Raw genomic sequence first — 27,797 nt, forward strand, 5'->3', positions numbered from 1 at the left:
TAGCTGTTGCAGAGCAGGACACCTGCCTAAATCACACTGTGCATTCACAATTTGGGAAGTTGGTTACATTAACACCCACCCATGCTGATTGTGTAGCAGTACTTGCAAGAAATATCTTCTATAGTGTTGAACTCAGATGAACCAACCTTAGGAAAGTACATCCTGGTTACCATGGGCAAATGAACAGCAAATTATGGAAATATCAAGAACTACTAGAGAACAAGACAGAATCTAGGGAAGTCCACTCAAAGGTAGTGGGGAAACCAAAACTTTAAAAGACTCCACAGATTTCTATTGTCTGGGGTTGAAACAACTCACATATGATTCACAGCCCTGACTTCATTCATTGGTTGATAACACTGACAAAGCAACCAAGGATGCTCATATGTAAAAAAGAATACAGAATACATGTCATTGTTTTCCTTCTGGGAGATATTGAGGATTACTTTTTAAAAATTCATAGTCTGGGGCCCTTGTCTGGGGTTCACTCACCATTGAACTTTTAACTCAGTTTCCCCTGTCTGAGTCCTTCAGGGACCAGAGCCAACTTGTTATTCCATCTGGAAAAAATAAATAAAAAAGTAAAAAGTTTTTGAGCAAATATGCTACTCAAACTCGAAATTATAATGAAGTAATTATCTCCCTCTGCAATTATCCAGATCACAATAATTTGTTCAGCTAGACAGAGCATTCAAGAGTTTCCTAAGGACATCAGGAAACAGTCAACAACCCAGCATAGTAAGAGTATTAAATATGCTCCTGTGCCAGTGAGACGTAGGAGTGTGGGGTATCGAGAGAGGGGGAGGTCATTATTGTCAACATTTGTTTTATGATTATAATGGAGTTTTGATCATTTAAGTTCATATTCAAAGCATTTGTACGCCCGCTCGTGCTAAACATAAGGCTCACACTGCATCCTCCAAGACTGTTCAGTTGAGACAGGGGATGTATTTGGACAACTCTGCATCTTCCAAGAGAGATTTTGAAGCTACCATGGTGAGGCTCCTGATGCTGATGCTGCTGCTGCCTCACACAATGTGAGAAGTCAAGAGAATGAAGTGCCCTGCAGCTGATCCAATATTCGTGCCCCATGAATGGGGTCAAGCAGGGGACCTCTTCATTGGTGGAATTGTTACTCAGAGCACCTACGCTTTTAACGAAGTTTCATTCACGGTACATCCTTCTCAGGAGCTGTTTGACATTCCACTGTAAGCAAGAATATTCCCTCCACCTCTATTTATTCTACGCTCCACTGAATCAGCAAAGAACAATAAGAAACAGCTTTGCATGTGAGATTATATTTTCAAAGATATTATATTTAGAAATATTTATTGATTGATTGAATTTATAGACTGCCCTATACCCGGAGGTGGTTCACATATTAAAATATAAATCCACAATTTATAGAATCAATATAAAAACAACCCAATGACCCCCCCCAAAAAAAACCACATTTTAAAAGGGCATGGGATGTCAATCAAATCAAGCAAAGGGCTTGTTAAAAATGAACGTGTTCATTTGCATGTGAGATTATATTTTCAAAGATATTATATTTAGAAATATTTATTGATTGATTGAATTTATAGACTGCCCTATACCCGGAGGTGGTTCACATATTAAAATATAAATCCACAATTTATAGAATCAATATAAAAACAACCCAATGACCCCCCCCAAAAAACCACATTTTAAAAGGGCATGGGATGTCAATCAAATCAAGCAAAGGGCTTGTTAAAAATGAACGTGTTTGCCAGGTGCCTAAAGGTGTATAATGGAGGCATCAGGTGAACTTCCCTAGGGAGAGAATTTCACAGACACAGAGCTATTGCGGAGAAGGCCCGTTCTTGTGTTGCCACCCTCTGGACCTCTCGAGGAAGAGGCACATGAAGAAGGGCCTCAGAAGAGAATCTCAGGGTCTGGGTAGGTTTATATGGAAAGAGTTGGTCCTTGAGGTATTGCAGTCTTTTATAGGCTTTATGGGTCAAAATCAGCATTTGAAATTGGGCCTGCAAACTCACTGTAGCCAATGCAGCCAAACCCAGATCAGTGTAATAAGCTCGGAGAGATTGGTTACACTATCATCAAATAAATGAAGTGTTTAAACTAGACAGAAAAATAGGCTTCCAGGTGGAAAAGTCAAAATTAGAGACTGAACTGTTAGAACCCAGTACTAAGAATTTGTCAAAAATGTATAATTTGCTGCTGAAATGGAACACACAAGATGAAACGGTTAAATCAACTATGATTAAATGGGCTCAGGACATTGGTCACAACATCATGTTTGCTGACTGGGAAAAGTTGTGGACCACCGGGTTGAAGTTTACAGCGTGTAACGCCTTAAGAGAAAATATAATGAAAATGATTTACAGGTGGTACATAACCCCAGTCAAGCTTGCAGTGTAATAAGCTCAAACCATCTTGCTCTGGTGAGCAACCTGGCCACTGAATTGTGAACCAGCTGAAGTTTCTGAATCATCTTCAGAGGAAGCCCTACATATAACGCATTGCGGTAATCTAACTTTGAGGTTACCAGAGCATTGACAGCAGTAGTTAGGCTATCCCTCTCCAGATACTGTAGGAGTGTAGCTGGGCCACCAGACAAAGCTGATGGTAGGCACTCAGGGCCACCTGAGCCTTGAGTGACCACAAAGAATCCAGAAGTACCCCGAAGCTATGAACCTGCTCCTTCAGAGGAAGTGTAACCCCATCAAGAGCAAGTGCTCTCCAACCCATCTGGTCTAGGGAACCACCCACTAACAGTGCCTCTGTCTTATCTGGATAGAGCTTCAGTTTGTTGATTCTTATCCAGTCCATTACTGAGGCAAGACACTGCTCCAGCACGTCTATTTTTTTTAAAAAAAAGATATTTATTAAGATTTTCAATTTTTTATACGAACAAAAAACAAACAAAAAGATTAAAAAAGACATATAGTTCATGATACAAACTTTTCAATAACATATTTCTCTGACCTCCTCATACCTCCCCTTCTTGTATTCCCTTTCAAATTATTTGTTCAGCAAATCCTTAACTTAAAGCATTACAGCTTATAATATCACTTTATTTTCTATCCAAACCCTTTTTTTCTTCCATATTCCTTTATATCATTACAGAAAGAAACCACTCAATTTCAATCCAACATCATTCAGCATTCCTTAATTTTACAATATTTCTGTAAATAGTCCTTAAATTTTTTCCAATCTTCTTCTGCCGACTCTTCTCCCTGGTCACGGATTCTGCTCGTCATTTCTGCCAATCCCATACAGTCAAGCAGTTTCATCTGCCATTCTTCCAGAGTGGGTAGATCTTGCGTCTTCCAATACTTTGCGATGAGTATTCTTGCTGCTGTTGTAGCATACATGAAAAAAGTTCTGTCCTTCTTTGGCACCACTTGGCCGGCCATGCCCAAGAGAAAGGCCTCTGGTTTCTTCAAGAAGCTATTTAAATACCTTTTTCAGTTCATTATATATCATTTCCCAGAAAGCCTTAATCCTAGGGCACGTCCACCAAAGGTGAAAGAATGTACCTTCATTTTCCTTACATTTCCAACATTTATTATCAGGCAAATGATAGATTTTTGCAAGCTTGACTGGGGTCATGTACCACCTATATATCATTTTCATAATATTCTCTCTTAAGGTGTTACATGCCGTAAATTTAATCCCGGTGGTCCACAACTGTTCCCAGTCAGCAAACATAATATTGTGTCCAACGTCTTGTGCCCACTTAATCATTACAGATTTAACCGTCTCATCCTGAGTATTCCATTTCAGCAGCAAGTTATACATTTTTGACAAAGTCTTAGTTTTGGGTTCTAACAGTTCTGTTTCCAATTTAGATTTTTCCACCTGGAAACCAACTTTCTTATCCAAATTGTAAACCTCCATTATCTGATAATAATGAAGCCAATCTCGCACTTTATCTTTCAATTTCTCAAAACTCTGCAATTTCAATCTGTCCCCTTCTTGTTCCAAAATTTCCCAATATTTTGGCCATTTGGCCTCCATGTTAAGTTTTCTCTGAGCCTTAGCACTGCTCCAGCACTTCTAGTCCCTCTCCTGCAGATGTAAAGGAGGAATACAGCTGAGTGTCACCAGCATACTGCTGACAGTGTATTTCAAAGCTCCGGATAACCCCACCCAGCAATTTCATGTAGATGTTGAACAATGTAGGGGATAGGATTGTGCCCTCAAAAACCCCACATTGAAGGTTCCACGGGACTGAAAAGCATTCCCCAACTAACACTGTCTGGGAACGACCATCCAAGTAGGAATGAAGCCACCACAAAGTGGTGCCCCCACCCCCAGTTCAGACAGTCGCTCCAGAAAGATACCAGGGTCTATGGTATTGAAAGCTGCTGAGGGTCAAGAAGAATTATCAGGGACATGTTTCCCTTGCCTGTTTCTCAACAGAGGTCATCATACAGGGCAACCAAAGCAGTTTCTGTGCCAAAACCATATGGATCCAGAAAATCAGTTTCTTCCCAAAGCACTGGATCTGGTCTTTGACCACTTGCTCCAGAACCTTCGTCAGGAAAGGGATATTAGCAATTGGCTGGTAATTAGTTGGGTTTTCTGAATCCAGGGAAGCTTTCTGAAGGAGTAGTTTTTCCACTGCCTCCTTCAAACAGGCAGGGACCACCCTCTCTCATATAGAGGCACTGATCACCTCCCTGGCCCAACCAACTGTTGCCTCCCTGCTGGTTTTTACCAGCCAAGAGGGGCAAGGGTTTAGAGTGCTAGTGGTCACCCTGACTGATCTGAGCACCTTGTCCACATCCTCGAGCCTTACCAACTGAAACTCATCCAACACAACAGGACTAGAAGGATGCTTGGTGAGGCAGAGCAAGAAAAATATTCTGCTGACAGTAGGTTCTTTCCCCCCTGCTTACTGAGATTGAGAGCAAGAAAATGGTGGAGAGGCAGGCATCTTTTCTTTTTGCAGGTCTTCTTCGTGTTCTCTCAAAAAAATTTCTTTATCTTCCACTGATCTTATTTTAAACTTTTTCCCTTTAAAGGTAAAAGATAGGCCTTGGGGGAATTCCCACCTAAAAATGGTTCTGTTTCCTCTCAGCAGGGCCACCAAATCTCCGTAGTTAGACCTAAGGTCCATAAGATATTTCGGGATATCCTTAAATATCTCCACTCTTGATTCGTTTATTTCCAAGGTATTCTGGAAGTGCAGACTCAGTATTTTGTCTCTCTCCTCTTTTGATCGGAGGGTAATCAAACAGTCTCTCGACCTGTTCTTTCTCCCTCCTCTTCCAAGTCTGAAAGCACTTACTATCTTGAAGTCTTGTTTATCATCCAGGTTCCAAAAGTCTGCAAATTCCTGTGTAAGAAAGTCACTCAAACTATCTTTCTCAAGTTCAGGTACAGCCCTGATCCTTAGATTTGTCTGTTTTTCTTTTAATTCAATCATAGACAGTAATGACTTGTGGTCCTCAAGCTGCCTACATATTGGTGGTATCTTTTCCTCTACAGCCAATACTTTTTCCTTAGCTTCTTCAGCTGTTTTTCGGTTCAAAGTAGATTCCTGCAGCAGTTTCTCAATAGATTCTGTATTTGAGTTCACCTTCTGCCCCAAGTTGTTGATGCTTGAAGTATTTTGATCAATTTTAGTTGTCGCTTCAGCAACTTGTTTGCTTAATTTTTCCAAAGATTCAAATTTTTTTTCTAATGCTGGAGCTAAAACCCCCTTCAGATGCCATTCCTTTAGGCGCCACCTGAGCTGGATCTTCCCCTGGTGGGGCAGAAGGGCCGGGTGCTGATGGTCTATGCTGCTGCAGTCTAATTTTACCCGATCTTGTTGTTTTTTCCTGAGTCAAATCTGCCATAACACTTTATCTAAGGATCAAGGTCAGTCCCACAGTTACTTGTTTTGTAGTGGGAAATTCCCCTGACCAGTTCAGAGTGGAAAATTCCCTGGCCAATTGTAACGATTTCAAAGTTCCTCTAGGGGGACACAGTAGCAGTCCAAACTTATAACAATAAAATGACTTTTCCAACTTTCAAAAATCCCCCCTTTAACGAAGGAAGCAACAGTTTCAAGTCCGAAGAAACCCTTCAGAGTCAAAGTATCTCTCTTACAGAGTTAGCTGTCAAAAAGTTGCATTATCCTTTAACAGCGTGATTAACAATACAACAGTTCTATTGTCCCTTGACAGTCCGTTCCCAGGGATTAAGTGGTGGTCTTTGTTCCCTTTCTCTCTTCTTTTTTGCAGGCAAAAAAAAAATACTTCCCCTTCTCCCTCCCCTCTCCTGCACCTCAGGGAGAGAGTTCTCTTTTAATTGATGTTAGGATTTGAGTCCTTTTCAACGCGATTTTCAAGGTCTTAGCTTAGACAGTCTTTGCTTTGATCTATTTACAGAAAACGGAAGGCAGACTTCCTGTTTACGCCTTCCCGCTTCAGTGCCAAATGAGTCCTTCCCCCCCCTTAAATTCCCCAATCTTCAAACTTGACCTACTCATGGGTAGTTGTTTAATAGCCGAATTGTCACAGGAAAAAGGTCAGCGCTCTCCGGCAACAGCTGCACGGCTTCACTCCACGGAAGAAGCAGCACTGCGCCACACTCCCCGTTTCGCTCCGGAACTCTTTACAGGGTTCCCTCGCAAATTGGGGGGGGGGCGCTAAGGGTGCCCGCCGAGTCCCACGGTCACAGGCTTCTCCCGCCTGTGATTTTCGAAGGGGTCCCCACTTCGCCGTAGCGGCAAGTCCCGATTTCCACGGAGCTACTCCCTCAAGACTAGAGGGAATCGGCCATTGCCGGTGGCACCGCCTCCAGAAGTTCCTTCTTCATATTCTTTGATGCTCAGGAGCAAATCTCGGGGAAACTCCAACCAAACAGAACTTTTGTTCCTTCTGAACAGCTCAGCCAAATTTCCATACTTGAAACTAAGGTCCATAGGGTATTTCAGGACGTATTTCAGGATTCCTCCAAGTCCATAGGCCCCCACAGCTTCAAGCTCCTCCAGGCCCCAACCCATGTCCCAGATGTCAGTTAATCCCTGGATGAAGGGGTCTTTCCAATTTTCGTTCTTCGGTCCAAGCCAGGGTCCCATCCTCAAGCTCTGGTTTTTGCTAAAATCAATCATGCAGGGCCTCCATTTGTAATCCTCGATTTGCCTCTGTAGAACTGAGGATCCTTCTTGAATTACTTTAAGTTTCACAACGGCATCTTTCTCCTTTTCCTCCACCATTTGTCTTGCCAAGATATTTTCCTGTACCAAGTCCATGTTGTTGTTTGCTTTTTGATTCAAGTTGGTCACTTTCTGTTCCTGGCTGTCAAGTTTGAAGATCATGTCATCTACATTTTTGTGCAGCTGTTCAAGTGAATGATTTATTTTGAGTAATGCAGTCACAATAACTTCTCCTACCAGCATTTTGAATAGTCCAAGGTCAATCTCTGATTCTCAGGAACTTTATCTTGCAGCTGGAGTTTACCCTGTTACACTCCTGTAACAGTTTCACATGCTCCCTCTAGAGGGAAGCAGTTTCAAATTGTATCAGTTCTTTCAGTCACAGAAACAGTTTCAATTTTCAGTTATTTTTCCTCCCTTTAATAAACTCAGAAGAGATCAATGGAAACAGTATCTTTCTAATTTTTTAAGTATCTGTCAAATCCGTTCTGTCAGTGAACCTTCCCCAAACGTCATCAGGCAGACCGTCCCCAGGTTCAGAGCAGTGGTAGTTTACTTTTCCCTCTCTCCTGCAGGTTCTCCCTATGTCCACGGCTTCCCCCCTCTTCTCCTGCTTCCAAGGGGGGTTTAATATTTTTAACCAGTGGAATTTTAATCCTTTATCCAAAAACTTTCAGAGACTTTAGTTTGTAACGCCTTTGCTTCAATCTATTTACAAAAATGGGAGGCAGACTTCCTGTTTAGAGCCTTCCCCTCTACTTTGCCAGATTAGAATATTTGAAGATCCAAATTTTCCAGTCTACTCATGGGTAGTTGTTTAAAGTCCAATTGTCCACAGGAAAAAGTCAGCGCTCTCCGGCAACAGCAATGCGGCTTCACTCCGTGAAAGAAGCAGTCGATTCAAAGCACCGCGCCACTCACCCCATGTCGCTCCGGATCCCCAAAACAGGGTTTCCCCACGAGTAGGGGAGGCGCAAGAGGTGCCAGCCGAATCCCAAGTTCACAGGCTTCTCCCGCCTGTGATTTCTGTGGGTCTCCGCCTTCGCATTGGCGGTCAGACCCTGCTTTTCACAGAGCAAGTTCCTCCCGATCGGAGGAGCTCTGCCATTGCCGGAGGCGTCAACCCGGAAGTCCGGCTTTAACCTTATATTCATTCCTGCTTACTGCGACCCCTTTTATTACCTCATTTTCCCTTATAGATTTTAGAAATACTTCCAGGACCATGATGAATAACAATGGCGAAAGTGGACACCCTTGTCGTGTACCTTTGGTTATCCCTATTTCTTCCGTAATCACGTTATTAACAATTAACTTAGCTTTCTGTTCAGTGTATATTGCCTTTATTCCATTGAGGAATTCCTTCCCCACCTCCATATATTCTAAATTTTTTAACATAAAATCCCAAGATATATTATCAAAGGCCTTTTCTGCATCCACAAATATTAACATAGCTTGTTTCTCATTCCTGGCAGTCAGATATTCCAAAATATTAATTATATTCTTTACATTGTCTTTCATCTGTCTGCCAGGTAGGAAACCCGCTTGATCCTTATGAATAACTTCTTGTAATATTTTTTTAATCCTCTTCGCTAAAATACTTGCAAAGATTTTATAATCTGTATTTAGCAATGAAATAGGCCTATAATTTTTTACTTGTGTCAAATCAGAGTCTTGTTTGGGAATAAAGGTAATGAACGCTTCTTTCCATGTTTCTGGAATTTCTCTTTCCTTAAGTATATTGTCCATAACTTCTTTCAAAGGTATTGACAGGATGTGTTTCATTTCTTTATAGAAACTTGCTGTAAATCCATCTGGTCCTGGAGCTTTCCCTTTTTTGAGTTCTTTTATAACTTCTTTTATTTCATCAATTTCTATTGGGGCGTTCAGCCTCTCTTTTTTTCTGTCGGGATCTTCTGCACCTTTCCCCCCTTTAAATATCTTTCTATCTTACTCATATTGTTCTTCTCTGTTCTTTTATATAGATGTCTGTAGAAATCCAAGAATCCTTTTTTAATACCTTTTGGATTGTCTATTTCTTCTCCCTCCATGATGATTCTGTTGATTGTATTCTGTTCTTTTCTTTTTTTAATTTGCCATGCCAACAGCTTGCCTGATTTGTTAGCCGATTCGAAGTTCCTTTGTCTCATTCTTTTTATATTCCATTCTACTTCTTTGTTGATTATCATCGCAAATTGGGTTTGCAGAGCCTTTATATTCTGTTTTATTTTCTCATTGTTCGGTTTCTTAACTAATTTTTGTTCGTTGTCCATTATTTGTCTTAAGATTTCCTTCTTTCCCTTTTCTCTGCTTTTATTTTTGATTGAATTCTGCTGGATGAAAAATCCTCTCATGACTGCCTTGCTGGCATCCCATCCTGTACTCATTTTCGTACCTTTGTTAGAATTATTTGCAAAATAGTCCATCAAACTCTTTTGGGCTTTCTCAACAATTTTTTGGTCATCTAGGAGATAATCATTCATTCTCCATCTAAACGTTCTTTCTTCATATTCTTGAAGTTCAAATTTTATTGGACTATGATCTGAAATTACTCTCGGTTGGATTTCTATTTGTCTGATTCTTGGGGTTAATTCATTTGAGACCCATATTTGATCAATTCTCAACATTGACAGATTTGGGTCTGAATAAAATGTAAATTGTTTTTCCAGTGGGTGTCTCAATCTCCAGATATCAATTAAATTGCAGTTCTTTATCATCGAAAAAAATGTCTTTGGTAGTTTCCCTTCTTTGCTAAGCCCTGCTGCTCTTAGTCTATCCATTTCCAATGACACCACACCATTCATGTCCCCCATTATTATAATCTTTTGATCTATATAATTCTTTTGATATATATAATCGAACAGCTTTTCTTCCAGATTTTTAAAAAAGTCTGTTTTGTTTCCATTTGGTGCATAGATCCTGACGATTATTATTTTTCCCCCTTGCCATTTGATCTGAACTGCGATGATTCTTCCTTCTTCATCTTTAAAAATTTGTTGAGCTTCAATTTTATTCCTTACATATAATACAACCCCTCTCTTCTTACTTTTGTCGGAAGATATAAATTCATTTCCCAATCTTTTATTAATCAAGACTTTTCTATGCTTTCTCGCCACATGAGTTTCTTGTAGGCAAATTATGTCCAAATTTTTTTCTTTTTAAACATTGTTCAATTTTGTTCTGTTCTTATCCTGAAACAAAGTTCTTAATCTGAGGTACTATTTCTGGGTTAGCGGAGTCTGTAAATTGAAGCATATGTAACCTGAAGCATCTGTAACCCGAGGTACCACTGTAATCTGCCTAGAGCTCTAGTTGTCTGTTCTGTGTAGGACCACCTGCTCCAACACTCGGTACCTTTAGATGCCACCAAGAACTGCACCTTCCATCTTATGAAGTATACTACATATGACTTTATTTTGTTCTTATGTCACAAGGATTATTTTGAATGACATTAACAGGTCTATATTGGAAAGCTGCCATTTGTTCTTCTATTAACAATGGCATCTAGCTGATATGTGGCTGTTTCAATTAGTCCCTTATTAACCTGAAAGCCAGTTCAATGTATCCGTTAGCATGGAAAGCTGGGACTGGACAAATCTGGAATATTCCATCAGCTCCAAATCAGATAACCAAGGGCAGAGAGGATGAATACTTGGATGCCCAGATTCGGGTGTCTTATAAATTTATTGTTTGGTTTAAATGTTAGTTTACATTCTAGCACAGGGTGAACTTGGGTCTGATCACCAAGTTGATTAAAACAAAACACAAAACACAATTGCAGGTTTGTCCTAGGAGATGAAAAGGTTAATTGTAGCATACACATCTAAACAGAGTGAACAATACTCTATTCCATAAGCTTGTGTGGACCCCCACCATGTTCAGAATATGAGTATTCAACAATAGTATAGTTTCAGGTTTATAGAAACACATATAGATATATAAATGCAGAGAGGCATGGTGCAGGAGTGTCATCAGAGGGAAAGCAAAAGCCAAAAACTGAAGACAATGAAAATGAAATAATTAATGTAAGGGTGCCAAATTACTCATTAGACTGGGAAATAAGTTTATTCTGCTAGGATGCTAAGAGTTGAAAGTGCAGAGGAGAAAAAGCCAGAAACCAAGAAAAGAGCAGATGTGTCAAAGATACACAGTAGATTGCAAATAACACTGCTCTCCTGTAGTATAAAAAAGATCTGGGATGAATATGTTTTCTGAACAGGAATAGAGCATAACAGTCTAATGCATCAAAATATCTTCCCTATTGACAGTGTAATCACAAAGTTCTATCAGAACATCTTGGCCTTGGTTTTTACCATAAAAGAGATCAATGACAATCCGAAAATCTTGCCCAATGTCTCCCTTGGTTTCCACATCTATGACAGCTACTTCGATGGGAGAATGACCTATCGAACCACTTTGGACCTTCTCTTCAAATGGCAAAGATTTGTCCCCAACTACAAATGTGACACTCAGAAAAACCTCATGGCTGTGATTGGGGGACTTACTTCTGACACATCTATCCACATGGCAGATATCTTAAGTCTCTACAGGATTCCACAGGTAGAATCGGTGCATAGGGGAATGTGGGGAAATTTCTTTTGCAATACTTTTATTCAGAAGGAAAAGAGAAATATTAGTGTGATATAGAAATAACCTGGAAATTTCATTATTTCCCCATAACTAGAAATCCAACCAGAACTTTTTTAAATAAAAAAGTAATTCAAAGTTTGCCTACAAATTTCTTAAGGAAATGTTCTTCTACGTTATCATTTTCTTTTAGCTCACCTATGGCTCATTTGCTTCAGAGGAGAGTCAATCTATACAGAAGTCTTTTTATACCATGGTCCCAAATGAAGAGCTTCAATATGCAGGGATTATCCGGTTACTTCAGTACTTCAGATGGAAGTGGGTGGGGCTCTTTGTTGCCAAATATGACAGCGGAGAACATTTTTTGAAGATCCTGGAGCCATTGTTTTCCCAGAATGAAATCTGTTCAGCCTTCACAAAAAGAATCCCACTTCAAGTTGTTCTAGAAGATCTGGAAAAAATATCTGGTGAAATTGAAGGTATTTATGAAGGTCTCAGAGATGAAAAGGTCAGTACGCTTATCGTCTATGGAGATGATGGGACAATTGCATATGTGAAAACAGCTATATTTATAATAGATAACAGCAATAAGCAAAACACATCATTTGGGAAGGTCTGGATCATGACAGCCCAGATTGATTTTGTATCATTTGGATTGCTGAGAAACATGGATTTTCAAGGGTTGCAAGGTGCCCTTTCCTTTACAATGCACTCAGAAGAACTTCTACAGTTCAACCAATTCCTTAAGAATATCCAAACACACAGGACCAAAGCAGATGGCTTTTGGAAGGACTACTGGGAGCAGGCATTTGACTGTCACTATCCTGATCCAGGTATGCCTGTCAAGGAAGATGGAACGTGTACTGGAGAGGAGAGGCTGGAAAGTCTCCCTGCAGGTGTTTTTGAAATGCACATGTCTGGGCAGAGCTACAGTATCTATAATGCTGCCTATGCTGTAGCTCACACTTTGCATGCCATTTCCTCATCCAGATCCCCACAGAAAGCAGTGCCCGTTGGTTACAGTGTTGGATTTCCATCTCTGCAGCCTTGGCAGGTAATGTTACAGAGCCAAATAGTCTCATGTCAATAAACTCATCCATCTGTTTCAGTTTTGTGTACACTGCCTGGCTTGGGATCTCCAGATTTTGAGACAAGATGAGATTCCCAGTGCCTCCCGAAGATTCTGGGGATTGAATCTGGGCCCTTTCCGTGCAAGGAGATGCTCAACCAGGGAGCTGCTCCCCTTTACGGCCCCTCTTCTTGTATGTTAAAAAAAGAGCTGGCAAAGTATTCTGCATCTTAGTCATGGCAGACCCTCCAAGTGTCCCTATTTTCCAGGGATGTCCCTGATTTAGAGAAGCTATTCCTGTTTCTGATTTGATCCTAGAATGTCTCGCTTTTCCTTAGCATATCCCTATTTTCATTGGTGAAATGTTGGAGGGTATGGAATTATTCAATCCCCAAGCCATCTGAAGTTAATCCTGTGTAGAAAAGCTTTTTAAATGTTTAATAATTCATTATGTTTCTATATTGTTGGAAACAGTCAGGAGTGCTAAATAGTAAAGTTATCATCATGGAATGGGATGTCCTTATATTCATTGGAGAAATGTTTGAGGGTATGTCATGGTTACAGTCTTGCTGGTTTTTATTTCATCTTGTAACTTGTCCTTGGAATCTGTTTAAATTGGGAACCTCAAATAAACTGAGTCTTCTCTTTTAAAAACAACAACAGATCAACTCATTTCTTCAAGGTGTTTCATTTAACAACTCAGCTGGAGAAACGGTATCATTTAATGAAAAAAGGGAAATGAGAGGAGGATTTGACATCATGAATCTGGTCACATTCCCAAACACGTCTTTCCAGAGAGTGAAAGTTGGATGGGTGGGTCTCAGTGATAGAGGAGATAAAGAGTTAATCATCAACGAGGACAAAATTCTATGGCACCAAAGTTTTAACCAGGTAGAGAATGTGGGAACCTCTTTGCAAAAACAGGGAATACTTTCTGCCATTTCTTGTTCTGTCTAATATTGTTTTGCATAAAGGATACAAACATTCTAGTCTACAAAAATATCTTAGAGTTCTTGGAGATCAGGAAGAAGGGCTTCTATTTATTTTTTTGCTGAATATTGAAGACTGATTTTGCCCCTTCAATGACAATTTTTGTTTCTATGATTGATGTAGATGAGATTTCAAGTGCTTCATCTCTTCTCAGATACATTGATGGACTTCCTGGCTGGCTATGGTGATTTGGCTAGTATTTAAATGTATCTAACAGGACGTGCCAATGGCTTATGGATAAAACAGATTTTCCAAATCAATTTCAATTGCATTTTAGAATCTGTTTTGACATGGAAACTTGGTTGGTCATTCTGTGTGATTAGGGTTTTGGGAAAGAGATTGAGGAGCATGTCCATGTTAATTCTCTGTGATCTCATCAGCTAGTGAGGATCAACCATGATATCCTTCAGGATGTCCTCCTTAGATGGTTTTTTTCAGAGGGTGATTTTGAGGAGTGTGGTTCTGCCCCATGGAGCTTCTTGTTTGGTGTTCTGCAGGCTATTGTTTTCTTTATCATGTTGTTGAGGATGTTTCACCCCTCCCATTGCAAGAATCTGCTGACAATGTTTCAGAAAGGAGGGGGCGGATTTAGCTCATTACTTCTTCCACTCCAGCCTGACTTCAAAGGGAGTCTGAGTGTTATCTGTGTATAGATAAGGTCGCTGCTCAAGCAGCTGTAACACTCATGCAGTTCAGCATCTCCGATTAGTCTTTAGTTAGTTTATTCAGTAGCTGTAGAGAATAAAAGAAGTTATACTTCAGAGCTGTCGTTCCTGTGGTTCATGCTCTGCTGTGCTCCGCTGACTTTTGAAACTGAGATTGGTGCTCACAGCTCTAAGTTGTGAGTCCACAGCACTTAGACCTGCTCCCTGCAGTGGAAGGTCTCCTAGACTGCTTTCCCAGCTCGCGTGGCCCAGTCGGGGCTGAAGAGGTTGAGCCCAGTCGTTGGCACTGGCTCAAAGGTGAAGCTGACAGTTGTTTTACATCTATATGAACCTGCTCATTCATCTGGCGATTTGGAGTGCATTGCCAGCAACATGCTGGTGACAAAAAGCTCTACTTCAGCAGGTGCAGCAGGTGAGGTGCTGGAACAATGTCTTATCTCTGGAATGGAGTGTATGAGAGCTAATAACAGAAGCTGAATCCCAACAGGACTAAAGCTCTATTAGTGCCATCCTAGACAAGAGAGATGGGAGGTTGCCTGGTCTGCTTGAGGCTTAAGTGGCCTTCTGTTGTGTACGATCTGGTAACCTCAAAGTTGGGTTATTTTAATGTATTAAGGGTGGGAGGCTTTGATGATTCGGTGATTAGGATGCTTACTGCAGCAAAATTGTGTCAGCACATAGCACCAATCCTGACCCGACTACCCTGCAGTCATCTCTGATGCCCTTTTCTATGCACCCATTCCACAGGAGGTCCAAAGAGTGGGGCCATGATGCAAACCTGACATTCCAAATCCCTCTATTCCAACTTTGAAATCAATATTACCTTGAAAGTACACTGATAGGAAAGTTACCTTCACAAACAGGGCTGAAATTTAGCAAATATTGCTAAAATATTATGTGTTTTCTTTGAAAATTAAAAACCCCAAAACAAATGAACAGAAAAGGTCCTTTAAGCCATAAAACAATACAATGTATAGGTGCATAAGTAATGCTAATACACGTTGCTGAAACATAATGTGTCTCTGCGGGTGACATATATGAAAGCTATTCCACCCCCTATACCTTTCTATAGGTGCTTCCCTTTTCTTTGTGCAATGAACCCTGCCACTCTGGTTATCAGAAGAAAAGGAAGGAAGGGGAAAAGTTTTGTTGCTATGATTGCACTCCATGCCCAGCGGGGAAGATCTCAAACCAGACGGGTAGGTAAAGCTTTTGCACCCTGATGAACAAAAAATGAGACAGATACACAGGCTGGGCCACTTTTATTTAGTGAACATAACAAGATCAGGAGAGGAGGATAAATTCTAAAGGCAGAACTGTAGCCATTGGGTTACACAAAGGGCATTTTTTAAGACAGAACTCACCGGAGCTCAGTTCTGGCACCTCTCCAGTGGGCAACATTGGCATTCTAAGAGAATGAGGGAAGTGCTCATGGTGAGCTGAAGCTGATTGAACCCTTGCCTGACTGGTCAGTTGTGGAGCAGAGCCTGCTCCCCTTCCATACATAAATCCTGAAAGGAAAAAAAAGATATCGGAGAGACAAAATATTTGGATGAAGCTCAAAACAAACTAAGGAATAGGGGGAATTAGGGGCGTGGCAATCCAATGATCGTCCATGCATACCCTGAATTGACAAGAACTATGAAAGGAAAAGCCTAAGGCCAGGAAAGGAAAGCATTTCCTACCCTACAATGTCTGGTCTCCTATTGATTTTGAAACCCTGCCTGATCCTGCTTTGCTTTGCAATTTAGCTAGCAGTTTATTGCTGCTTCAGGAGCAGCAAGAGTCCTCAGGTATCATCCAGCTACGACTGTGGGAGGGAGAGAAACCAAAAGCCCCAGCAAAGGAGGAAAAACCCTGGTAGGCTGGAATGTGCTTCTTCAAAAGATAGGAACTAGCAGGCTAAAAGAGAAAGGGAGCAGAGAGAGGCCCCTGCACGAATGAGCAAGTGTTACAAGGGCTGGGAATCAAACTCAAAGGTTTGTTTCTTATATTGGACCCTAAAGCAGACCTCCACATCTCATACCACTTTTAAATGCGACAATATGTTCACTGCTAGTTGGTGTGCTGTCTCTCATGGCCAATGCACCACAAATGTGCCTTGGCAGCCAGTACTGCTGGGAAATGATGGTGGAACAGCCATAATGTACAATTCACCACAAGACTTTGTGCGCTAGGTCAGATGAATTGGTGCTGGATTTATATTAATGCTTCTCTTTACATTTCTCAGATATGGATGCATGTTTCAATTGCCCAGAAGGTCAGTATCCAAACAAGAAGAGAAATGGATGCATCCCCAAAGCAATATGTTTTCTGTCCTATGAAGAACCTTTAGGGATCATTTTAGCCTCTGTTTGTATCTTATGTTCTTTGATTACTGCTTTGGTGTTGGCTATTTTTATCCGGCACAAAGATACCCCCATAGTCATCGCCAACAACCGAGATCTCACCTACACTCTCCTGGTCTCCCTCCTGCTCTGCTTCCTCTCCTCTCTGCTTTTCCTTGGCCAACCTGGGAAAGTGAGCTGTCTTCTCCAGCAACCTGCTTTTGGCATCATCTTCTCTGTTGCTGTTTCTTGTGTGTTGGCAAAGACCATCATTGTTTCTTTAGCATTCATAGCCACAAAGCCAGGATCCAAGATGAAGAAATGGGTGGGAAAGAGACTGGCCCATTCTATTGTCCTTTTAGGTTCCCTCATTCAAGTGGGTATCTGTACTCTGTGGCTGACAACGTCTCCCCCCTTCCCTGATCTAGACATGAAATCAGTAGCTGAAGAAACCATTGTGCAATGTAATGTTGGGTCTGTCACCATGTTCTATTGTGTCTTAGGCTACATGGGCCTCTTGGCCCTCACCAGCTTCATTGTGGCCTTCCTGGCCCGCAAGTTACCTGACAGTTTTAATGAAGCCCAGTTCATCACCTTCAGTATGTTAGCATTTTGCAGTGTTTGGATCTCTTTTGTTCCCACCTACCTGAGCACAAGAGGGAAACACATGGTGGCTGTGGAGATCTTCTCCATCTTGGCCTCCAGTGCTGGGTTACTGGGTTGTATCTTTTCCCCGAAATGTTACATCATTGTGCTAAGGCCTGAACTGAACAGCAGGGATCAATTAATACGAAGAAGGGATTAAGCCATCTGTCTTCACTCACAATAGCATTTTTCATAAAAAATCTTTGAGATGTTTTACAATGCCCTAACATCTCTTGGACAAAGTAGTTGGTAGGAGATACATTCATATAATAATATTCAATTTTAGGTTATTATAAAGCCTGGCCAGAAAGTTTGCCTTGCAATTTAGTTTCCCTATTAGTTCTTATCACCCTATTAGTTCTTATCACCACATGCATGCTTCAGGTGTCTCCCGAGAGGGCCTGCTCCATGACTGAATCTTGGTATTGAAATGCTGCAGAGCAGGCTGAATTCCTCTAAATTGCATGCATATTGTTGATTGCAATATGATAGGTGCCCCTTTCCATTCAGGTATTCATTGACTGTTAGTACCTGATCTGGGTTTCTTCATTGATGTATCAGGTTTTCTGATTTTATGAGTTGATTTTAAAAATATATATATATTACATGTTTTATTACATGTGCTATGGTTTGAAATGTTCTGTTTCTCCATCCTGGAAGTGTCTTTGCAATAAATAGGAGTTAAGGGTGGATGAATCTGTGAGTTTCACTTCCATTTTTTCCAAGTTCAGAGTCTGGGGTTCTGCCTGAGAATGTCATTGAAGGCTTTTGTGGGTGCCACATCAGCTGTGGACTCCTGGTGAGCCACCCACACATTATAATGTGGAGTAACTCTCAAAAAATTATTAACTGACTGAGGTGTCAACTTGAATAAGGTAAGCCCTCCCCACATAATCAATCACATGGCACGGCACACACACAGCATTTGAATGGCCATGCCCATCAACTGAGAGGGGTGGTCCAATCAAATTTTATTGGGGGTGTGTGAAGGGACCTTGACCTCTATGTTAATAGATGATAGATAGATGATAGATAGATGATAGATAGATGATAGATAGATAGATAGATAGATGATAGATTGATAGATGATAGATGATAGATGATAGATGACGATAGATGATAGATGATATATGATAGATGATAGATAGATGATATATAGATAGATGTTAGATAGATAGATAGATAGATAGATGATAGATAGATGATAGATAGATAGATAGATAGATAGATGATAGATGATAGATAGGTAGATAGATAGATAGATAGATAGATAGATAGATAGATAGATAGATGATAGATAGATAGATGATCGATAGATAGATATAGATAGTTAGATGATAGATGATAGATAGATAGATAGATGATAGATAGATAGATAGATAGATAGATAGATAGATGATAGATAGATAGATGATAGATAGATAGATAGATGATAGATAGATAGATATAGACAGACAGACAGACAGATGATAGGAACATTTTTCTTCCTTTAAGACTATGGAATCATTTGGGGATATGGCATTTCTTTAAGTTCTCAGGCAAGATGCTGGCTGAACTTTAGGGTACCACTTTCTGTCTGGTGATTTCTCACCATTGAACTCTGCACTCAAATTCCCCTGTCTCAGACCTTCAAGGAGCAGATTCAACCTGCTTTTCCTAACTGAATTGTTAAAAATGAGTTTCTGATCAAAAGTGCCACTCAAAGTCCAAGATCCAATGAAGTAATTTTCTCCCTCTGCAATTATCCAGATCACAATATTTTTTTCAGCTAGAGAGAACTCTCAGGAGTTTCCTAAGGACACCAGGAAACAGTCAACAACCCAGCATAGTAAGAGCATTAAATATGCTCCTGTGCCAGTGAGATTCAGGAGTGTTGCATAGTGTGTGTGAAAGGTTTTACTGGTTTTGTTACTGTCAACACTTCTTTTTCATTTTCATTGAGTTTTAGTAATAATTTAAGTTCATATTCAAAGTATTTCTCTGTCTGCTGATGTTATAAAGAAAGCTGAAAGTGCAACCACCAACACAGCCAAAGTCAGAAGGGGGAGTTATTTGGACACAGAGGAACCTGCATCTTCTGAGAGAGGCTTTGAAGCTACCATGGTGAGGCTCCTGCTGCTCCTGCTGCTGCCTCACACAATGTGCAAAGGCAGGAGAATGAAGTGCCTTGCCGTTGATCCAATCCCTGTGCCTCATGAATGGTACCAGGCAGGTGACCTCCTCATTGGTGGGATTGCTTCTCACATAACTTACTATTTTAAGGAATTATTATTCATGGAACATCCTTCTCAGGACCTGTTTGACACCCCACAGTAAGCAATAATATGCCCCACAACCAAAGGGATATAAACCAATCCCATATTATCAGAAAAGAGAAAGTATGTTGATATGAACAATGGGTACATTAACAGTACATGGCCTCAGCTTACAGGATGGTACCAAAGTCAGTGAGTTTAAGCAAATGAAGCTCTTCTGAACATTCACTCCTCCAATCTCTGTAACTGCAAACTTTCATTCTTACCAAAGCCGCCAAAGAAGTCATAAACATTACACTTCAGCTTTGTTAATTTGAGCAAGTGTGTGTGTGTGTGTGTGTGTGTGTGAGAGAGAGAGAGAGAGAGAGAGAGAGAGAGAGAGAGATTTGAGAAGAGAACTAATTAAAAACAATGTAATTATAAAAACATGGAGGATTCCTGTGACACCAAAAACAGTTAATGAAGGGTTGTATTGGTTAGTGGGTTTTCTTTTTTGGCTTCTTATTTTTTTAATATATTATGTGATGTTATGTTCTATTTTTAAGTTATGAACTGCCCTTAGATCTACCAGAGAAGGGCGATACACTAATTTAATAAATAAAAATGAATTATTATTATCATCATCATCATCATCATCATCATCATCATCATCATCCATAACTGTGAACTTCTGTCACCATCAACAGGCAAAGTTTTATTCAGTGATATAGTTTCAGGTATAAAGAAATAAATACAGATATAGAAATGCAGAGAGGCATGGTGCAGAAGTGCTATCAAAGGGAAATGAAATGCCAAAATCTGCAGGGAATGTAAATCACATACTTAATGTAGAGATACCAAATCACTCATAAGACAAATAAGTTCATTCTGCTAGGGTGCTTTGTACTGAAAGTGCAGAGGAAAGACCAAGAGAAGAGCAGGTGTGTCAAAGATACACTGCAGATCACAAATACAATTGCTCTACTCTATCATAACTCAGATTTTGGCTGAATGTGTTTTTTTGAATAGGAAGAGGACATAACGGTCTCATGCATTAAAGTATTTTCCCCTCCCTTTTTATATCTTCCCTATTTACAGTATAACCACAAAGTTCTATCAGAACATTCTGGCCTTGGTGTTTGCCATAAAAGAGATCAATGACAATCCAAAGATCTTGCCCAATGTCACCCTTGGTTTCCACATCTATGACAGCTATTCTGATGCGAGAATGACCTATCGAAGCACTTTGGACCTTCTCTTCAAACGGCAAAGATTTGTCCCCAACTACAAATGTGACACTCAGAAAAACCTCATGGCTGTGATTGGGGGACTTACTTCTGACACTTCTATCCACATGGCAGATATCTTAAGTCTCTACAGGGCTCCACAGGTAGAATCAGTGCATAGGGGAATGTGGGGAAGTTGAATCTGACATTCTTTGATTCAGAAGGAAAAGAGAAATATTAGTGTGCGAAGGAAATAGCCAGAATTTCCAGTATTTTCAGATAACTAAAAAATATTGAGCCAGGATTTTTCTTCCATGACTATTTCAAGTTCCACCTTCAACCATCTGTAGGAAATGTTCTGCTAAATTATCATTTTCTTTTAGCTCACCTATGGCTCATTTGCTTCAGAAGAGATTCAATCAAGGCAGACAACTTCTTTTTATAGCATGGTCCCAAAGGAAATCCACCAATATGTAGGGATTATCCACTTACTTCAGTACTTCAGATGGATATGGGTTGGGCTCTTTGTTTCGAATAATAATAGTGGAGAACATTTCTTGAGGACCTTGGAGCTATTGTTTTCCAACAATCGGATCTGTTCAGCCTTCACAAAAAGAATCTCACTTCAAGCTCATATGGATAATATGGTAGGAATGTATGATATAATGGGAAGTATTTATAAAGGTCTCACAGATGAAAAGACCACAGCAGTTATATTCTATGGAGACTATGGGGCGATTTCATGGCTGAGAACTGTTTTACTTTTCCAATATAATGGAGGTAATCAAAACACATCATTTGGGAAGGTCTGGATCATGACAGCCCAGATAGATTTCCTATCAACCGGACTTCAGAGAAACTGGGATTTTCAAGGGTTGCAAGGTGCCCTTTCCTTTACAATTCACTCAAAAGAGCTTCTACAGTTCAACCATTTCCTTCAGAACATCCAAACACACTGGACCAAAGCAGATGGCTTTTGGAAGGACTTCTGGGAGCAGGCATTTGACTGTTTCTTTCCAGATCCTGGTATGCCAGTCATGGATGATGGAACGTGTACTGGAGAGGAGAGGCTGGAAAGTCTCCCGGCAGGTCTTTTTGAAATGCACATGACTGGGCAGAGCTACAGTATCTATAATGCTGCCTGTGCTGTAGCTCATGCATTGCATGCCATTTCCTCATCCAGATCCCTGCACAGAACAGTGACCGCTGGTTACAGTGTTGGATTTCCATCTCTGCAGCCTTGGAAGGTAATGTTGCAGAGCCAAATATTCTCATGTCTATGAACTGATTAACAGGAGTAGAACAGGAAATTGCTTTATACAAAATTAGGCCTGTCATCTATCTGTTTCAGCATTGTGTACACTGACAGGCATGGGCTCTCCAGGGTTTGAGACAAGATGAGATTCCGAGTGGTACCTACCAGAATATTGTGGGGATTGAATCTGGGCCCTTTCCATGCAAGGAGCTGCTCCACCCGGGAGCTGCTACCCTTTACTGCCCCTCTTCTTATATGTAAAAAACCAAACAAACAAACGGAAAAATATTCTGCATCTTAGTCATGGTTGCTGGTTTACATTTCATCTTATAATTTGACCTTGGAGTCTGTTTCGCATGGGAACCTCAAATAGTTTGATTCTTCTTCTTCTTTTTAAATAGATCCACTCATTTCTTCAAGGTGTTTCATTTAACAACTCAGCGGGAGAAACGGTATCATTTAATGATAAGAGGGAAGTGAGAGGAGGATTTGACATCATGAATCTGGTCACATTCCCAAACACGTCTTTCAAGAGAGTGAAAGTTGGATCGGTGGGTCTCAGTGATAGAGGAGATAAGGAGTTAATCCTCCATGTGGACAAAATTCTATGGCACCAAAGTTTTAACCAGGTATGGATTGGAGTTCCCAAACTGCAAAGAGCTTGTTGGTATGACTAAAGTTACTAAATAACAACACGCATTGTAAGAACAACAATGATGTCTAGTGCATTCAGAAATATGATGCGAAACTGATATGCCAAATCTCCCTTTTCTCACTTTGAAATCAGTAGTACCTTGAAAGTGCACTAAAAATAAAGCATAAGATTGTCCTGTGGGTGCCATATAGGAAAGCACTTCCACCTTCAACTCATCTCATATTTTTGTACAGGTGCTTCCCTCTTCTTTGTGCAATGAACCCTGCCACTCTGGTCATCAGAAGAAAAGGAAGGAAGGGGAAAAGTTTTGTTGTTACGATTGTGCTCCATGCCCAGCAGGGAAGATCTCAAACCAGACGGGTAGGTAAAGCTCTTGAATCCTGATGACCAAACAAAGAGACTGATATACAGGCAGGGCTTGAGCTGGGCCACTTATATTTAGTGAACATAAGAAGATCAGGAGAGGAGGATAAATTCAAAATGCAGAACTTCAGCCATTGGGTGACACACAGCTCTTTTTTAAAGCCAGAACTCTCCGGAACTCAGTTCTGGTACCTCTGAGGTGGGCATCATTGCTGTCAGGGAACTGACATCAGAGATTAGCGGAGAGGGAAGTCGCTCCAATGATGCAGGGGAGGGAACTAGCAAGGAGAGAGAGAGAGCTTCCGCTGGGGAAGGAAACCAAGGTGGCACCAGGAAGAAAGGGGAGGCTGAGAGTACTTCGGAGGGAAGGCTCCGAGACTCTTCCAGTGAGATCAGTGGGGAGAGCGCAGGACCTCCGCTTGGCACGCCTACTCTGCGCAGAAGGCTTCCGCGCAGAGAAGCTAGGCGGAGACTGGCTGTCAAGGAATTTTTATGTTGGAAGAAGTTCAGGAAATGCCCACTGACGGATTCTGCCAGTGATTGAGACAGTCGCGTTGTAAGGGGCTGTCAAACTAGGGAAAGGTTTTAGCTATACAACCCGCTTGGAGCAGTTTGGAGTTTTACGCATAAGCAACCCCAATTCCCATTACAATTGCCATACTAAGAGAATGAGGGAGGTGTTCATGGTGAATTACAACTAATGGTCAGTTATGGAGCAGAGCCCACTTCCCTAAGCAAACTAAGGAATAGTGGAATTAGGGGCGTGGCAACCCAGTGACAGCTTATGCATACCCCGAGTAAGCAGGAGCTATGAAAGGGAAAGCTTCAGGCCAGCAAAGGGAAGCATTCGCTCTCCTACAATCTCTGGTATTCTATTGAATTTGAAGCCCTGGCTGACCCGGCGTTGGTTTGCAATTGTGTTAGAAGTTTAATTGCTGCTTCACCAGAGGAAGCAAGGGTCCTCAGGTATAAATCCAACTATGATTGTGGGAGGGAGAAAGACCCAGCAAAGGAGTGGAAGCCCTGATAGGCTAGCAAGTGGTACTTCAAAAGACAGCAACTGGCAGGCTGCAAGCGAAAGTGAGCAGAGAGAGAGCCCTGCACAAATGAACAAGCCTTAAAGGGGCAGTGCACCAAACCAAAAGGTTTGCTCCTTATGTAGAACCCCAAAGCTGACCTCCACATCTCATGCCATTTTTAAATGCTACAGTATGTTCACTGCTGGTTGGTGTGCTGTCTCTCATGGCCAATGTGCCACAAATGGGCCTCAGCAGCCAGTACTGCTGTGGCAGAACAGCCATAATGTACAATTTATCACAATACATGGTTCATTCAATGGGCTAGGTCAGATGAATTGGAACTGAATTTCTAGCCAAGCTTTTATTTATGTTTCTCAGATATGGACGTATGTTTTACTTGCCCAGAAGATCAGTATCCAAACCAGAAGAGAAATGGATGCATCCCCAAAGTTATACATTTTCTGTCCTATAAAGAACCTTTAGGGATCACTTTAGCCTCACTTAGTGTCTTGTGTTCTTTGATTACTGCTTTGGTGTTGGCTATTTTTATCCGGCACAAAGATACCCCTATAGTCATAGCCAACAACCGAGAGCTCACCTACACTCTCCTGGTCTCCCTCCTGCTCTGCTTCCTCTCCTCTTTGCTTTTCCTTGGCCAACCTGGGAAAGTGACATGTCTTCTCCAACAACCTGCTTTTGGCATCATCTTCTCTGTAGCTGTTTCTTGTGTGTTGGCCAAGACCATCATTGTTTCTTTAGCATTCATAGCCACAAAGCCTGGCTCTAAGATGAAGAAATGGGTGGGAAAGAGACTGGCTCATTCCATTGTCCTTTTAGGTTCCCTCATTCAAGCTGGTATCTGTACTCTGTGGCTGACAACGTCTCCCCCCTTCCCTGATCTAGACATGAATTCAGTAGCTGAAGAAACCATTGTGCAATGTAACGTTGGGTCCGTCACCATGTTCTACGGTGTCTTGGGCTACATGGGCTTTTTGGCCATTGCTAGCTTCGTTGTGGCCTTCCTGGCCCGCAAGTTACCTGACAGTTTTAATGAAGCCCAGTTCATCACCTTCAGTATGTTAGCATTTTGCAGTGTTTGGATCTCTTTTGTTCCCACCTACCTGAGCACACATGGTGGCTTCTCCATCTTGGCCTCCAGTACTGGGTTACTGGGTTGTATCTTTTCCCCGAAATGCTACATCATTGTGCTGAGGCCTGAACTGAACAGCAGGGATCAATTAATACGAAGAAAGATTTAAGAAAGGATTAAGACATCTGTTTTCACTCACAATAGCATTTCTTCTTAAACCGCTTTGAGATATTTTTTTTTTTTTTGACAATCAATAAAATTGTATAATTTTTATGAAATCAATAAATACAGACCCTAGTTCCTGTTGGGAAATTAGCTGGAAAAAAATCCTATAAAATTAGTTATACACTACAGACATAAATCACCTTGAAAGTAGTTTAATGATTAAGATTTTAGTAGGTACAATGTGTGAAGGGGAGTTTTATTTGTTTCTCCCACAAACAACTTTACACACACAAAGTTTCTTTGGTTTTCTGGGTAAAAAGAATAACTGTTTAATCAACAAAGTAACAAATTGTGACCTCCAGGAGAAGATCAGTAGCTCACAGGCAATGCATCTGCCTTGCATGCAGAATGTTGCAGCTCCAGGTAGGGCTAGGAAAAGACTCCTATCTAAATCCCAGGAGAGGCTGGTGCCAGGGAGTGTAGAGAATGCCAAGTCAGTTGGACCAAGGGTTTGGCATTGTATAAGGCATTTCTATTGGGTTTAGGCTATTTGGAGAACCTTCCAAAATAAGTTATGCAGCCTCCCACCACCAGATGGCAGTAAAGGTTCTTCCATTCTTAGAAGAAAGTAGCCATTTACTGGCTGAGGTTTCTCTGACTCTGGTATGACAACCACTAAGGGCTGCAGAAGTTACTGAGCTTTGGAAGGAGCACACTTGGGTGCTTGTCTGCATTATTGAATTGGAGGGAGATGCCCATGGGCTCCAGGATGGCCTCAATAACTTGGCTAACTCGGTGGAGGCATCTCTTTGGACTACTCGTCCTATATCAGTGGACTATTGGTAAGGAAATCTTAGCTTAGGAAACAGATACATAAATAAGCAAAGTGGGAAATAATTAAATATGAAGCCTGCAGTGTAGGAGGCTTTAGTTCAGGGTTTCAGCCAGCTTGTCGTGACCCTTTCTGTAGTACTTTCTTATGCTCATTCTCTCCCCTTCCTTCCTGAGAGAGAACAGAACTCCTTGTGCACTGCTCATATTTTAAGAACATGGATCTGGGAGGGTGGCTGGGTGTTTGTGTGAAAATTTCAGATTTAAAAAGACAGTTTTAAAAAAGTGAAGAATGGGCAGAGGAAGGAAAATTGTGTTTCAATTTTTTCCATCCATTCCCTTCCTTTATACCCTGTGCAGTAGTGCTTTAATTCATGTACTGCAGTTTTGACATTATTTCTTGACTTCCTTCTACCAATTGCTGAATGAAAACTGACTGTGTACATTAAGGGAAACCTTTAGCATGCTTTTAATACCTTCTTCAATATCCTTCAGTCTGCGGCTCTGATTCCCAGGTGACCCAGAGTCCTGTATCAGAAAACGTCCAGGAAGGGGGACTGTTTGCCATCACCTGCAGCAACCCCAATGAATATCGCACCCATTTTTGGTACCGTCAGCAGCCTGGAAGTGCACCGACCCTCCTCTTGTATATAGCATCCCAAGAAAAGAACGAAACCAAAGGACGCTTCACAGCAGAGTACTTGGAGAAGGGAAAGAAAAGTCACCTGCATCTCTCTGGTGCTCAGATTCAAGACTCAGGCATATACTTTTGTGGCATAGAGCACAGTGGCGCTGGAAGGGAGAGACTCATGACTATAACTTCAGGTCTTCTTCAGCTCTGATGTTCACCTTTACTCAGTGATACTTTGCTGCTGAAAACGTTCCCCTACAAATGTTCATAAAGCCCAATATTAAAGAACTTACCAAGTCTCTCTCTCAATAACACACATGCACACACACACACACACACACACAGAGAGAGAGAGAGAGAGAGAGAGAGAGAGAGATTTGTGTTAGGGAAATATGAATCTTTCAGTTTGTTTTCCCTTGTTTCCCATCATGGTGGCTGTGGAGATCTTCTCCATCTTGGCCTCCAGTGCTGGGTTACTGGGTTGTATCTTTTACCCTAAGGCTACATCATGGTGATGAGGCCTGAACTGAACAGCAGGGATCCAATAGTAAGAAAAAAGTATTAAGCCACCTATCTTCACTCATCATAGCATTTTTCATTTTAAAAAATCTTTTTTGAGATGTTTTACAATCAATAAAATTGTATAAATTTTATGAAATCAATAAACAAGTGCCCTAACATCTCTTGGATAAGTAGCTGGGAGAAGATACATTCATATAATATTAGTCATAGTTATTCAATTTTAAATTATTACAAAGCCTGTCCAGATATGTTGCCTTGCATTTTAATTTCCCTATTAGTTCTTATCACCACATGCTTGCTTCAGGTGTCTACGAAGAGGATTTGCTCCATGACTGAATCTTGGTATTGAAATGCTGCGGATCAGGCTGAATTTCTCTAAATTGCATGT

The 27,797-nt window shown here is 41.0% G+C and overlaps 1 protein-coding gene across 1 annotated transcript; it reads left to right on the plus strand.

Annotated features, from left to right (window-relative positions):
• The first annotated feature begins 1,053 nt into the window (after positions 1-1,053).
• Positions 1,054-17,578, plus strand: LOC128399081 (vomeronasal type-2 receptor 26-like). The gene is made up of 5 exons (XM_053360342.1): positions 1,054-1,208; positions 11,404-11,695; positions 11,916-12,776; positions 15,519-15,645; positions 16,677-17,578. Exons 1-5 carry the CDS (start codon positions 1,054-1,056, stop codon positions 17,576-17,578), a joined length of 2,337 nt encoding a protein of 778 aa, XP_053216317.1.
• The last annotated feature ends 10,219 nt before the right edge of the window (positions 17,579-27,797 follow it).

Source organism: Podarcis raffonei, chromosome 13 (assembly GCF_027172205.1).
Source record: "Podarcis raffonei isolate rPodRaf1 chromosome 13, rPodRaf1.pri, whole genome shotgun sequence".
Classification (NCBI taxonomy): Eukaryota; Metazoa; Chordata; class Lepidosauria; order Squamata; family Lacertidae; genus Podarcis; species Podarcis raffonei.